The sequence below is a fragment of the Electrophorus electricus genome, chromosome 11 (assembly GCF_013358815.1).
Source record: "Electrophorus electricus isolate fEleEle1 chromosome 11, fEleEle1.pri, whole genome shotgun sequence".
NCBI classification, from domain to species: Eukaryota; Metazoa; Chordata; class Actinopteri; order Gymnotiformes; family Gymnotidae; genus Electrophorus; species Electrophorus electricus.
In genome coordinates, this window is record NC_049545.1 from 11,290,575 (window position 1) to 11,306,218 (window position 15,644).

Below are 15,644 nucleotides of genomic sequence, written 5' to 3' on the forward strand. Positions count from 1 at the left end.
GACATGGGACTAAGGCACGTGACATGGGTCTCAGGTGCATGACATGGGTCTGAGGCACGTGTCATGGGTCTGAGAAACGTGACATGGGTCTGAGAAACGTGTCATGGGTCTGAAGCACGTGTCATGGGTCTGAGAAACGTGTCATGGGTCTGAGAAACGTGTCATGGGTCTGAGAAACGTGACATGGGTCTGAGGCACGTGTCATGGGTCTGAGAAACGTGACATGGGTCTGAGAAACGTGTCATGGGTCTGAAGCACGTGTCATGGGTCTGAGAAACGTGTCATGGGTCTTAGTCTCGTGTCATGGGTCTGAGTAACGTGACATGGGTCTGAGGCACGTGTCATGGGTCTGAGAAACGTGTCATGGGTCTGAGAAACGTGACATGGGTCTGAGGCACGTGTCATGGGTCTGAGAAACGTGTCATGGGTCTGAGGCACGTGTCATGGGTCTGAGGCGCATCACATGGATCTGAGGTGCATGGGTCTGTAGTGCATAACAGACATCTGAGGCGCATGACATTGGAAGCATGAGAAAATGCTGCAGCAGGCTTCATTTACATCAGACATTGTGTTTTCTTTTCCAAACTGTGCAACAGGGAATATCTCTTCTACTCTAAAGTATTGGTTACATCTAAATTGGGAGAAAGCAGGTTCAATTCCAAAAATCAAATAAAGTTATTAAACTTAATGAGAAGGATAAATATAATGTTTTATCCACACTTTTTACCTAACAAATAGGTATGTTATTTTTTCTGTGCACTTGCTTGGCAGTGAAACTCTTTTTAATGACGAAGGATATGGTTCAACAGTATGACAGAATGCAAACACAGTATACACGTACAAAAAAGCTTGGTGTTGTTCTATATATAGGTGTGTTTGTGTATGTATGTTTGTATGTATGTATTCAACAGTGTGTATTCATTAAGTACTGGGTGGTCAACAGTTCGTTCAAGGAGAGGGCACCATGTTCTTAATGACGGGCTCTCTGTTCAGATACGTGGCCCAGTAGACCAGGTTAAAGCCCCCGAAGAGCAAGGGGAAGATGATGCGAGACATACGGTCGATCTTGCTCACGCTGTTGAACGTCTTCTTCACCTCCTTAGCCGCCGGCTGAGCCTTGCTTGGCTCTGCTGGAGCGCTCTTGGAGACAGTGGGCAGGGCTGACTCCTTAGCAATGTGTGGGGCGTAGTTCGCCACGGCAACCGCATAAGCGTTGTTCTTCTTCATAACGGAGCCCTCCTTTTTCTAGTGAGGTGTTGATCAATTATTACAAATCATTACATTTCAAACGGCTTATTAGAGGTTATAAAATGAATCAGAAGGATCAGTGGTAAGGGGTATACTACAGTTAATTTAATTTTGCACACACTACAAAGCCTATTTGCCTGATGTGAGTACCCGGATGTGAGTGCACTCATACAAAATTAAACATCCCTTCCCAGCATTCAGAATCACAGCTACCAGATGTGTCTGTGTGTGTAGTCATGGTTACCTTGTCATTGACGATGCTCTTGCCATCCCAGGCCCAGCCACGCTTGGTGAAGTAGTTGACGGTGGCGAACTCGATGAGGGCGGAGAAGACGAACGCGTAGCACACAGCGATGAACCAGTCCATGGCTGTGGCGTAGGCTACCTTGGGCAGGGAGTTCCGGGCGCTGATGCTCAGCGTTGTCATGGTGAGCACTGTGGTCACACCTGGACAGAAGGTTGTGCACACCTTCACTATTTATAACAGACCTAAAAAACACTTTTAACTACTTGATAAATTGGTAAAATTCGTTGGTAAAACTGAGCATGTTACTCGGTATTTATTTTATTTTATTTCAGCTCTTCACTGGTTAATGAATAAGTATGGAACAGTTACTAGGTAACTGCCTGTTTTACTACCTACCACTAGCTAGTATTACTTTGCTGATATGATAGCTTTAGGTGTCTTTACTTGACAATGCTGCTGCACAACTAGCAAGGTCCTTATGTTATCTATGATGGAGGGACTAGTTCCCTTTTTAACTTTTAATAATAATATAGTCTATCATATAATAATATGATAGTAGATCGTGTGATAGTGTTTGTGAAAGTATATTTCTAAACAAATATGCTTAGCTAAATGTTTTATTATAAAAACTTGTTCCAATAGCATGTTTTGCAAATACATGTAGGGCTTTGTTTACCTCAAACATTCAGACTGAAGCACTAGCAAAACCTTTATTGCAAATGTCTGTTGTCAATTCAATGAAAAAAAGTTTTTAAACAATCATCCTCAGTGGAGACCACATTCTAAATTTTTCATATGTCAGACAAATATTTATGTTGTCAGTTTTGTCTGACCATTTTCCTTAAACCTTAAAAGCATTAAGCAGAAAAAACCTGTTGGTCTGAGTTTAATGATTTGCATTTGGAGGCCATCACTAACAGACATTGGTCTTTTGGATTTGGAGGACGTCTCTAACAGACATTGGTCTTTTGAGTTTGGAGGACATCTCTAACAGAAACTGGTCTTTTGGATTTGGAGGACATCACTAAAAGACACGTCTTTGGGATCCTCTATGATTTTTGGTCCGCTTAAATGTCTGTCTTTGATTAATGTAATTTATTTCTCAGTATAAGAAAATTGTTCTTCCTGTGGTCTGATTTTAAAAAACTGCACTTACAGCCAGATGACTACTTAAAGAAATATGTAAAAAGCAGACCATGAACACTAATGGCCATAATGTCCTAAAGCACAATTTTACCAACCCACGTAATACAGTGGTTATTGATGGCTTATAATTCAATTGTTTGTTTGTTTGTTTGTTTGTTTGACTTTTGAAATGCAAATTTAAATGTTTTCATTCTTTTGCATGCAGAAAACAGTGGGAAGAAACAGGTGAGGAATCCAAATGTGAACATATCCTGCGGCAATGCGTATGCATTCATGTCCTGCTGTGTAGGGAAGGCATAAAGTCTAAACAGTGGATCAAGACATAAATAAACACAAATGTATTCTTTTGTGCATAGAGTGTATTTTCAGCACTTTAGTTCATTAAAGAAAATTGAAAGTCAGGGTGAGAAAATAACAATCAACATCTGCACCAAGCTTCCCTCATAAAAATCAGTATGATAAATTCCACATCATCACAAACACTGCAGGTACACCCAAAAAATGTACCTACAAACACACATTACAATAAATGTGCATAAGATCACCTACCGAAAACTGTTCGAGCAGGTACAGACTCACGGTTGAGCCAAAAAGACACCTGGGACAGAATGACAGTCATGATGCAGGGCAAGTACGTCTGAATCACAAAATACCCAATCTTCCTCTTCAGGTGGAAATGAACTGTCATCACTGTATATTCACCTAGAGAGAGTGGGACAAACAGAGAGGTCTGAAAACATCACAGTATCATACGTACATGTACCCTGCATGAACATGAATTGAGAAGAAGGCAATTAACCAAAATGCTGAACCAAAATGCATGAAGGTTAATGGACTCATGGAATATACAAGCTGTCCGAGGAGTCAACGATGTGCTATAACTCAAGTTGCTCTTGTTAACTCACCAGTGCTAGATTTGATGGTTTCCTTGCCAACTGTTTGCCCCCTCAAGTCATACTGGTTCAGCCTCGATCCATCTGGAGCCACTTCTACCGAGAAAGTGGCGTTTCTCGTCCAAACGTAGGTCACCTCTGTCAGAGTGTATGCGTCTACACATAGAAGCAGCAGGCAAGGCAAATACACCGCAGCAATTGTAGCAAGAATTTGAGGTGTTGTCTAGATCAAGAAACCAGCCAGGCAGGAGATATTATGATCTCACACATATTAAGATATAAAACAGCAAGCGGGTAGTGGGAATGACGTAACAGATTATGCCACTGTGTGTCCTTCACTGTTTGATGGATAGGTATTTACAACAAACAGAACTGAGCTCACAGCTGCCAAATTTCAGTGGACATGAGTGAGAGTCCATGGGGAAGTCCTCCAGATGCATTGGACATTCTGCCTGCACCGTTAACCTGTATCTCACACACACACACACACACACACACACACACACACCAACAGGTGCCCACCCTTATATGAAACGCTTAACATGTCCAGAGTCCAAAACAGTGGCAAACGTGAAAAATGTATGTGATATACCTCATGGTGTACAAGAGTGTTCCATTCTCCATGATTCGCAGCAGTTTGTTAGGCATAGTCATGTTGTGGGCCACAGACTTCTTGCCATTGTGGAAGAAAGTGTCAGGAGTCCAGATCTTACTGGCCATCAGGTTATTGAGCCGAAGGATGTTCATTGGGCCATTGAACTTCAAGCGCTCGTCTGTCCAGCGTTGACGGAAGAACACGTCCACTGTGTATTCCTGAGAGCAACAAACACAACCAGACCTGAGAACAGGTCCTGACAGCAGTTAAAAGAAGATACCTCAGACCTGCTTGAAGACTGAATGTATTTGTGCTTCTTTTACACAGCTCAACTGATTTTGTTCAGCGGTGAAAAAATCTTCAAGCAGTACCATTTTCCCCAGTGTCAATTCATCCCTTGGGGAATCCTGTCAGACATCTGGAAGAAGTCTTTCAAAGAAAGGTCAGCAAAAAACTATTAAGGAAGGCTTTTACCAGACATTACAGAGCTCTCTAAACCTTTACGCACATGTAAGAGCTTTCCTCGAGTCTTTACTTTCCATTACTCATTTGGGGACATGAGTGAAGACAAAGTACAGCAGCAAGGTAAAATATGTTAGAACTTGAATGTCTACAGCATGTAATCAGTTTTGTTGTCTTTTTGTCTTTGCTTTAAAATATTTGAATCTGCAACTTTCTTGTTAGTGTGAAGAACCCACTACCACAGTGTAGCTCTGAGAACGTTTTCAGTCTTAATGTCATCATTGTTTTGTCTGTATTGTTCTTCGGACTAAAAACCCTATGACACAGCAAGGGTGAAAAAGGGTTATGACACGTTTAAATGGTTGAATCCATAACCCAAGGCTCCTACGCTTCTATAAACTTGTAGTTCATGTCTATGCCCGTTCTGGTGATGTTTGATATGAGTGTGCTGACACTCCTCTCCAAAAGGCTAGAGTGTCAGAAACCATCCTCATCCTCAACTATCCCTCAAACCCTTAAGCCAGCAGGTTGCCTGGTATCAGCCCATGGGTAAGAGGAGTAGCATAATGTTACCATAGCAACAGTGAGAGAGCACACACAATAAGAGGCATTCAGAAAGAATAACTTTGTCAATTCTCAAGCATGAACACATCGTAACACACTCTGAGGATCTTTGTTAGATCTCCCGAGACAGCTCAGGACTAATGAGCCACTGACATCTCATTAAAAGCCACAGCTAGCTTTGGAGTACAAGAGGACAAGAAACCTTTAGGAGGATAAAACAAAATCCATGCATTTATTCAACAACAGGAACCTCACTTACTAATTTATATTTCTGAACATTTTCTTATTCCAGTTTGATCCATTTGATTCTCCCAATTCAATCAGGTTATTTTGTGCTAGTAGGTTTCTCTCCTATCACACAATAGCACAACCAGTCTGGAAGGTGAATAGTGTGAATGAAGCCTGTCATCACATCTTTTCACTCTATGTGCCCTAACTCGCTGACAACTGACAGTGTGACAGGAGAGAGTCACCTTACCATTCCTAGTAAGAACATGGCTAACTGCATGCTGTGGAGCTTTCAGAGGAACCTTAATTCCAACCTCAGGATGCACTGCTAAGCAATACTTTTACCTGATGCACCTTTAGGAGGTCACTTGACTCTGTACCCCTGACCTGATTCCCACACTACTGCAGTTCAGTACACTACAACCTCAGGGACTCACTGATATTCAGTACTACTCAGCAATTCTACTCAATTCAGAGACTCAAACACACATGCGGAAAGCTCTACAGCTGACGCACACTACGGCACACTGGGAACAGGGATAATGGATGTCTTGGAGTTCAGAACCAATCCCACTTTCCATTCCGTGAGATTGCATGATAGGGGTCACCAGCAGAGAGGAAAACGAGGGCAAATTAATAATACACAGGGCCAACATTTTCCCTGTAAGATCTCCTTTGCTTTATTGTACATATAAAAGCAGAGCAAGTGCGAAGCGGAGTAGAAGAGGTTGCTGAGAAAAGCTTTATATGACATGCAAGTTCAGTGCTATGAACGGACAACACAAAGAAAGAGAGAGTGACAGAATAAGTGAATAAGAGAGAATGGCATGGTCACAAAACATGTGATTACTGAAACCAAAAGATATCCGTATTTTTGCAAAAGAAGTAGAAAACTTTACCATGTCTGCATCTGACACTGGCCCAAAACTGGTCACGTAGATATCAGTCTTTACCTCTGTCACTCGATCTAAAAAACAAAAGCAGTAATGAATGCAGTGGGTTGCTGTGACTGTATCACCAGTAACAGCAGGAAGCTGTTAAGGCACGGAGCCATGCCGTGTCATGAGGAACTTGGACCACACATCCACACAGCAATGATTCATCTATGATTTAATCCATTCATCCATCTGCTGCTGCACTGATTGGAAGAAACTGTGTTTGTTTGTGAGAGTGGGGGGGGGGGGGGGGGGGGGTATGCACATGTGTGTGTTTATATGTGTGTGATCATGTATTAGTGTATTAATGAAAAAAAATTACTCAAATTATTCACAGAAACTATTTTCACTTGATTCAACTGCAATCACCACTGATAAGTACATATGCAGTCACATGCCATGGAAATGCCTTTCGTAACTAATTAACTGCCGATATCAAAACCACAACTGCATTTGAAAATGGTTTTCACTACTTTATCTAAAACTATGCAATTGCTACATGCCCCAAAGCCCTGAGTGTATGTAAACACATAGATTAACAATCTACCAAGCGAGGTTTAGGAATCTTGTTATTTGTGTTATGATTTTATTCAGTTAATCTTTTACTGCTATAAAATTCTTTGACTGTTCACTGCACATTACAGTGTTAAAAATTAGATAAAAATGAAAACACACACACACAGACAGATACAGCTCCCCCCCCCCCCCACATACATACAGTTCTCCAATAAGCACTATATGCTGTCTTAAATTATGAACACCATAATTTAAGTATGCAGCACAAAAGTTATGCAGGATTTAGAATTTTTGAATTTCATATGACAAATACAGACACACATATATACACATATATACACTCAATTCTCACTTAATTAGGTACACCTGTTCAAGTGCTAGCTAATGCAAATATCTAATCATCCTATCACATGGCAGCAGCTCAATGCATTTAGGCATGTACACATGGTCAATACGACCTGCTGAAGTTCAAACCGAGCATCAGAATGGGGAAGAAAGGAGAATTAAGTCACTTTGAACATGGCATGGCTTCTGATCTACTGGAATTTTCATGCACAAGCATCTCTAGGGTTTACAGAACCAAAAAAGAGAAAAGATCATGTGAGTAGCATTTTTTTGAACAAAAATGGCTTGTTGATTGCAGAGGTCAGATGAGAATGACCAGATTGGTTTAAGATGACAGAATGGCAACAATAACTCAAATAAGCACTTGTTACATCTGAGGAATGCAGAACCACATCTCTGAATGCACAACATCTCGAACCTTGAAGCAGATGGACTACAGCAGAATACCACGCTGGGTGCCATTCCTGTCAGCTAAGAACAGGCAACTGAGGCTACAGTTCACACGCGCTCACCAAAATTGGACAACACAAGACTGGAAAAATGTTGCCTGGTATGATGAGTCTCGATTTCTTCTGCAACATTCAGATGGTAGGATCAGAATTTGGCGTAAACAAAATGAAAGCATGGATCCATCTTGTCTTGTATCAGGTTAGTGGAGGTGGTGTAATGGTAGGTATTTTCTTAGCACACTTTGGGCCCCTCAATACCAATTGAGCATCGTTTAAACACCACAACCCACCTAAATATTTTTGCTGACCATGTCCATCCCTTTATGACCACAGTGTACCCATCTTCTGATGGCTACTTCCAGCAGGAAAAGGCACCATGTCACCATGCTCAGATCATCTCAAACTGGTTTCTTGAACATGACGATGAGATCACTGAACTCAAATGGCCTCCACACTCACAAAATCTCAATCTAATAGAGCATCTGTGGGTTATGGTGGAACAGGAGATTCATGTCATGGATGTGCAGCAGACAAATCTACAACAACTGCGTGATGCTATCATGTCAATTTGGGCCTAAATCTCTGAGGAGTGTTTCCAGCACCTTGAGGAATATATGTCACAAACAATTAAGGCAAAAGGGGGGGTCCAACCCTTTAGGACCCTTTATTAGATGTACCTAATAAAGTAGCCTGTGCGTTTATGTATATAAGAAGATTTCAGGTAGTAACTAATGTATTATAGTATAGCTATAAACATAGTAAAAACTGCAGTTTAGTACTGTAACGTGTGGCGACCCGAGTGCCGCAGGGCATGGAGCAGGACGCACAGACTTCCTCGACATGGATGAACATTTATTCGAATACAACATAAAGGACAAATGTGGCCCTCACATGAAAACACAAACAAACAATGAACATGAGCACTAACGACTTTTAACATTTAACATGATATTTAAACAAAGTCAAGACTCGATACGTATAGTTACAAACACGCTACAATAACAATGACCAACGCACCGCACACCTTGACACGGGTTTAAATACACAGACAAGACAAGGTGCAGGTTTGTGCAGGCGTGGCCACAAACATATCCTCCCAAGTCTCGTGGCGGGACAAATCACGTGCCTCGCGGGAGGCGAGCGTTCTGTGACAGAACCCCCTCCCAAGGGGCACGGCTCCCGACGCATCCGTCCAATGAACACGAACCTCAGGGCGCGTGTACACGTAAACATAAACACACAGCACGGCAGTGCCCGGCGCCCACCCAGTACCAGGCAGGCCAGGTGCCGCCAGCAAAGGAGACCTCACGACGAGAGGGAGAAAGGCAGCTTCCCTGCCTCTCTCAGGGCGGTCCGGTACACTCCACAAGACGTTGCGCCTGCACAAAGTATAGGCGCAAACACAAACGCACAATAGCACCCTCACACAAATACAACGCGCTGTGATGTGGCACCCGCCATCCCTGCAGGTGCCTCAACGTGTCCGTGGGCTCAACGGACACGCGGGGGTGCACGTCCGCCCCGGTTCCAGACGTGCTACCTCCCCTAACGGTCCTCCTCTCTCCCGCCGCTCTAAGAGCATCCCAGAGGTGGTTTGCCTCCGAGGCTTTGGGCAGACCCTTCCAGCCTCGCTAGCGAGTCCGCTGAGGGGAAGGGACTTAGGAGATCCTGCTAGCTCCACCCGACCGCCTTCTTTCTGGTCGTCGTGGTGCCCCTCGGTCCTCCTCGGCCCAGGCTCAACAGCCTCAGGCCTCCCCCCCAAGAAATTCCTAGGGGTGTTCCCCTCCGTCTCCAGAGAAGACACGGATAGCAATCGCGGTCCAATAGCAATGACCAACACACCACACACCTTGACACGGGTTTAAATACACAGACAAGACAAGGTGCAGGTGTGTGCAGGCGTGGCCACAAACATATCCTCCCAAGTCACGTGGCAGGCCAAACCACATGCCTCGCGGGAGGTGAGCGTTCCGTGACAAGTACACAATGTTTTCAGGGAAACAGGACAAACAGGACAGAAGAGGCACCTGTCATGTCTATGTGTACATAGAGACAAAATCATTCAAAAGGGGTTCCAACTCAACTTTAATCCCCACAAAACTATCACTCATAAAGGTCAGTGAAATCTACCCTTTAAACACAGCAGAAGATTTATTTTTCAAAAAGCAGCTACATTTGTAGAATCCATAAACTTAATGAAGAAGTCCAGTAGATAATTTCTTGCTCATTCTGCCTTATTTTTCTTCTAATCTGAACATATCATACTGGCAAAGGGGGATGCCCTGCACCAAAGATGAATTAGGACTGTAAGTAAGATGTATTTATTGGTTAGGACTAGTTATGTGTTATGGCCGGTAATTAGAAGTGTAACTAGTGAATTATAAATTATACCAGTGTGTAGGCTACACTGCAAGCAGACAGAGCCTATGTGGGCAGTCTTAAATTGGTATATTTGCTCTGCATTTTGGATACTTGACATCCATAACAGTTAGGCATGGTCAGAGGGGGGATTCTGACAAAAAATGCCAAAGTGCATTGGCTTGTATCAGTTTATTTTGTTATAATCATAGAGCACTTTTACAATAATATACAAACCTGTTGGACACCCTGGACAAAATGTGTTACTGCTCATAGCTGAGTAAGATGACTGATTTCCAAAAGCCATAAAGTTAAAGATGACACATCTTGAATATTTTAAGCAAGATTACTTATTATTTCCATCTTTACACTTTCAAAATAACAAAATGAAAAGGGCAGATATGAGCTCAGAGTCCCCATTCTTGCTTGGGAATTTTTCACACACCCATTTACCTGACACTTTCATCCAAAGTGGCTTACAATTATGAGTGAGTACAACTTGAGAGTTAAGGTCCTTGCTCAGGGGCTCAACAGTGGCAAGTTGGTAGTGGTGGGGCTTGAACTGGCACTCTTCTGATTACTAGTCAAGTACCTGAACCACTGAGCTCCCACTGTCATGCTAATATTTGCAAAATGCTTCTAGTGCTATGATATTCTTGGGCCATCTTGCTTGCATTGCTCTTTTGAGGTCTTTCCACAAATGTTCATTGATTTTTAGACCAGGGGACTTTGAGGGACATGGAGTGCTTGGTAAATTGATATAGTGATATACATCTGGCAGCTTCACATTTTATGTCGGCAATTCATATAGGCTGCATTTCAAATCTTGCATGATATCTGGCTATTTTGCTTTTTAAATACTCAAAATTATGTTCCCATGACTCTGTTGCATTGGACTAATACAGTTAATACAGTCATCACCGAAACTCATGGCAATGGATTTTTTTATTGCTAGATGAATGAAAAAAGGAACCAATAGTCAAATATCCAAATTGAACAACCAAATCTGATTCGAAATTCCAAGTCAGGTGGAGCCCTACTTTTTTACAGATGATGTCATGTTTGCTCCCAGAATTTTCTGGTATTAACTGGATCCATTCTCCCCTCTACCAGTGAAGTGTTCCCTGTGCCTCTGGCTGCAACACAAGCCCAAAGCATCATCGATCCACTCCTGTACTTAACAGTTGGAGAGAAATTCTGCACCCTTTTTTTTCTCCAAACATACCTTTGCTCATTGTGGCCAAAAAGTTTCATTTTAATCTCATCAGTCTGGAGGAGTTGTTTCCAAAATACATCATCCTTGTTTAGATGTCCCTTTGTAAACTTCTGATGCTGAATTTTGTTAGAAGCTTGCAGGAACGGTTTTCTTTTCTGCTCTTCGATGAGGACTCTTCCATGAAGGTCATATTTGTGGAGGTGTCATTGCACAGCAGAACAGTACACCATCAGTCCAGAGTCTGCTAAACATCCTGAAGGTCTTTTGTAGTAAAACATAGGCTTGATTTGCCTTTCTAGCAGTCCAATGAGAAATCTTTTATCTTCCAGATATCACCTTGAGCTCCACCATTCCTGTTAACTGCCATTTCTTAATTATATTTCAAACAGAGGACATGGACACCTGAAAATGCTTTGCTATCTTTTATAGCCTTCTCCTGCTTTGTGGGCATCAATTATTTTCATTTTTTGAGCATACTAGGCAGCTGTGTAGAGGAGTGCATAGCTGCTTATTGTTGAGACAAGGTTTGAGAATATTTATAAAGCTTTGACATTTGCATCATCTGACCTTTCCTAACTGATTGCGAACAAGCCATAGCCCTAACAAGCTAATTAAGGTCTGAGACCTTGGTAAATGTACCGGAGAGCTGAAATGTGCTGGGTTGCCAAAACCTTTTACTTTTTTTCATTCTAGAATTGTATAGAACAAAAAAAATACACTAATTATTCATGCTTAAAATGTTGAAAAGAATGTTTCATATTTGACATTATGCATTCTGGGCATTAGGTCATCGTCTACTCACTTAACGATTCGCAGTTACAGAAACTTTGACCAGCGGTGCCATTGTATGTTGTTACGAAAACAAAAAGCTGCATAATTTTCATAAAGTTTCATTTTAACCCTTCAGACCTTTTCATACAAGTTGGGTTGTGTGACCGTCAGGATAACATGCTACAGGGGATAAAGTAAGAGCAATCACCAAAATGAACTAAAAGAATATGTACCCCATGTTTCATAAAATGTCTTGTATGCTTAAATTGTATACTGGAGCTTAGGCTATAAACCAGACATAATCACTTCTGTCCAGCCGAGACGCGAGTCCTCACTGCCACTCACCTCCAAGACCTGGTCTCAGCCTGTTGTCATAGCCATCCAACAGTCGATCCAGAATCCGAGTGAAAAGTGTGATATTGTTATTGTTCTGGAATGGGTCTGACCCAGAAACGTCTGCCTTCGTCCTTCATGTATTGCCATGATAAACACACAGCATTAGTCAATAGCACAGCCGTCATTACCGTGTCTCCTTCACCTAACACTACAGCCTCTTCTTGTCCGTTAGTAGTTAAAAGCTAATAATATGGCAATAACATTAAGATGGTCAGTTTCTGTTTAGCTCCTTCAATACACAAGAGATGCCTGCTAAAACATATGCCAATGAATTATGTGTCAGAAATAACTGATTTTGACAGATGGTCACAGAACCAGTGCTGGTCATTTAACGCTTGTCTCTTCTGATGCAAAGGAAGGGGTTTCGTTTATATATATATATATATATATATATATATATTATATATATAATATATTATATATATATATATATATATATATCTTATATCAATACATACAGTATTTAATGATTTTACACTCTTAAATATTATGTGAAACATGGGGAACTAAATATTCTATTGTGCAGTTAAAAATTTTATTGTTATGCTTTTCGGATAGACTATAATTGTTCCTTGCACTGCTGACCCCTTAAATTGCGGCAATTTAAGATGGGTTCCACTATTATTTAAGAAACAAAAATGCACTCACCGCGTCTGACAGACTACGCAGAAAGTAAGGTAGAACAGGAATCCATAGGAGCGACCCCACTGGCCATTCATTTCTGAACGACCCCTGAAATTGTGAAAGAGCAGACTAATTTTAAGATTGTATTACTGGGAGTAGGAATGGCTATATAACTCGGTTAAGAAAAAATACTTTAATATGAAGCCAAATAAACTCCAATTTTCTAACTCCAATTCTAACTGAAACATTCAGGGATTACCAATTGGATTTAGGTTCGTTAAGAGTTATAGGGTTGAATGTAATTCACGGCTTCACGCGCACTGAAACACATTCAAAATCACGATGACCTGCGATTAAATACGAGCAATACCAATTAGTTTCGACGTTTGCTCCATAAACCAAGTCACAGCCCCAATTTAGGGTTGGGAACCTTGACTAGATTCGTAGCGTAAGCGCAACAGATTCTCTCTATACAACAACAGAGCTAACCTAGTTGTACCTGAGTATCTATATTGGCGCGGCTCCGCTGAAGGAGATTAAAAAGAAAGTTGTGTCCTTAAAGCACGGACACAACCAGATCACATCCGGCGAGTCCGTGGAAACACCCAGTGTACGCACCAAGTACAGTTCGAATGACACGACGAAAAAATAAATTCCTCTGGTCAGTGCAATTAGCCACTGAAACGTTTCGTTTTTTCCCCCCACACAGCCCACCTGTAAACACAGCTGGCATGAGAACAGTGAAAGCCAAAGGAAACGTCAAGTAGGCTATGTGGTCAAGGCGGGGGGCACCGGGTCCTAGAGCGAGAATCGCTCAGACTTTCTGATAGGGCTTGGTTTTCAGATATCAAAGTTCAAATTATGCACTTTTGTTTTTTTAAAATATTTCATGAAATGGTGTTTTTCAAGGTTACAGCACCAACCGATAGTTTTTATCACATCATGACAAGGTATAGGTATGACTCATACTCATAGCAGCCCTCGAGACAGCAGTGATAAGTGTCACACTGTCACATTAGCGATCAAACATACCAAACTACGCAAGAAGGAAGGTCTCTCTCTCTCTCGCTCTCTCTCTCTCTCTCTCTCTCTCTCTCTCTCTCGCTCTCTCTCTCTCTCTCTCTCTCTCTCCTCTCTCTCGCTCGCTCTCTCTCCTCTCTCTCTCTCGCTCTCTCTCTCTCTCTCTCTCTCTCTCTCTCGCTCGCTCTCTCTCTCTCTCTCTCTCTCTCTCGCTCTCTCTCTCTCTCTCTCTCTCTCTCTCCTCTCTCTCTCTCTCTCTCTCTCTCTCTCGCTCTCGCTCTCTCTCTCTCTCTCTCTCTCTCTCGCTCTCTCTCTCTCTCTCTCTCTCTCTCTCTCTCTCTCGCTCTCTCTCTCTCTCTCTCTCTCTCTCTCTCTCGCTCGCTCTCTCTCTCGCTCGCTCTCGCTCTCTCTCTCTCTCTCAGTAACTATCATCACAGTATAATTTATAATTTGGGCTTTTTAAAAATAATTTTTGTTCAATTCATTTTCGCGAGCTTTTTCATAATTTAAAGAAACATTCTGCCAAGGCAAAGGGTATGACGTACTTATTAACTGTCGACAACAAGCATGTTTATAGCTTTTGTATTAATTTTTACAATACATGTACCATCAAAATATACAATGCTCTCAAAAATACCATATTTTCTCAAAGTTTGCAGAACCCTGTAACCTAACACGCCTTCCCCAGATTCACACCCATCCTATCCTCACAGACTGCTCATCCTGCACAGAACAGGGTAACACAGATCCAGCAGGTGAAACTGTCCAGCCAGGCTGATAGGGATACAGATCACATTGCACTTCTGCCTGGTGTACCCATTAGAGCGCTTAATGGGTCTTTAAAAGCTACAAAATAGTAATATTCAGCAGTACGCTTGTAAAAGTGATACTTGTACTACTTAAAAAGATTTATTTTGTAGAACCGGATAATAATTTTAAAATTTAGCAGTCATTGCTATATTTTATGTACCCAGTCCTGAGATATATTATTTACATCTATTTGTTGCTCTACCATTTCCGCAGCTGTTGATGGTAATCAAAGAAACTATTACTGGCCTATTTCTTGCTGACATTTGTTGACATTTTCTGACATATAACATTTCTGAAGCACTGTAGGAAGAGGTAAAAATGCAGACTGATACAAATATACTCACTTCACCACACACACACACACACACACACACACACACACACACGTATACATATATGAAGAGCAGCACTTGTGCATGAATATTATTTTGGTATTAAATGTCTGTCATGATTATTGGCTTTTACACTATCCAAACATACATCAGTTGTTGGGTTTAAAGTGGGCTTGAGTTATATGGTGTAGTTTATGTTCTTATCATCCATAATAAACCCAGACTAAGCGTAACTTAGTCTTAAGTGTAACAGCTTGCTGAACCCAATTTTGTCCATATCAGGCACATCACTTCCTCATATGCATATTTGTTTGTATACTTACATAGCAAAATAATAAAAGATATTATTATAATAAAGGTATTAAATGTTGCATTCATCAAATGTGCACCAAAATGCGCACTATTTTATATTAAAAATTATTTCATTTATATATTATTTCACAAGAATCTTGCAATTTAATCGACTGAAGGCTCGCTGAGTTTCAAGGC

At 41.5% G+C, this 15,644-nt stretch overlaps 1 protein-coding gene across 1 annotated transcript; it reads right to left on the reverse strand.

Annotated features, from left to right (window-relative positions):
• Positions 1–326: 326 nt before the first annotated feature.
• gabra2a (gamma-aminobutyric acid type A receptor subunit alpha2a) lies at positions 327–13,724 on the reverse strand. The gene is made up of 10 exons (XM_027023598.2): positions 13,493–13,724; positions 13,018–13,101; positions 12,319–12,440; positions 6,283–6,350; positions 4,127–4,347; positions 3,917–3,999; positions 3,547–3,690; positions 3,191–3,343; positions 1,493–1,695; positions 327–1,245 (listed from the first exon to the last, which is right to left on the reverse strand). Exons 2-10 carry the CDS (start codon positions 13,086–13,088, stop codon positions 949–951), a joined length of 1,362 nt encoding a protein of 453 aa, XP_026879399.2. The 5' UTR covers positions 13,089–13,101; positions 13,493–13,724; the 3' UTR covers positions 327–948.
• Positions 13,725–15,644: the final 1,920 nt, after the last annotated feature.

What these genes read in the sequence shown, in the direction of transcription:
- gabra2a (XM_027023598.2), bottom strand. Translation starts at nt 13,088, where the DNA reads ATGAATGGCCAGTGGGGTCGCTCCTATGGATTCCTGTTCTACCTTACT. An exon ending in GCTGAGACCAGGTCTTGGAG is followed by an intron (nt 6,351 to 12,318) that starts GTGAGTGGCAGT and finishes TTTGTTTTTTAG; the next exon opens with ATCGAGTGACAGAGGTAAAG. An exon ending in ACCTGCTCGAACAGTTTTCG is followed by an intron (nt 1,696 to 3,190) that starts GTAGGTGATCTT and finishes CCTTCTGTCCAG; the next exon opens with GTGTGACCACAGTGCTCACC.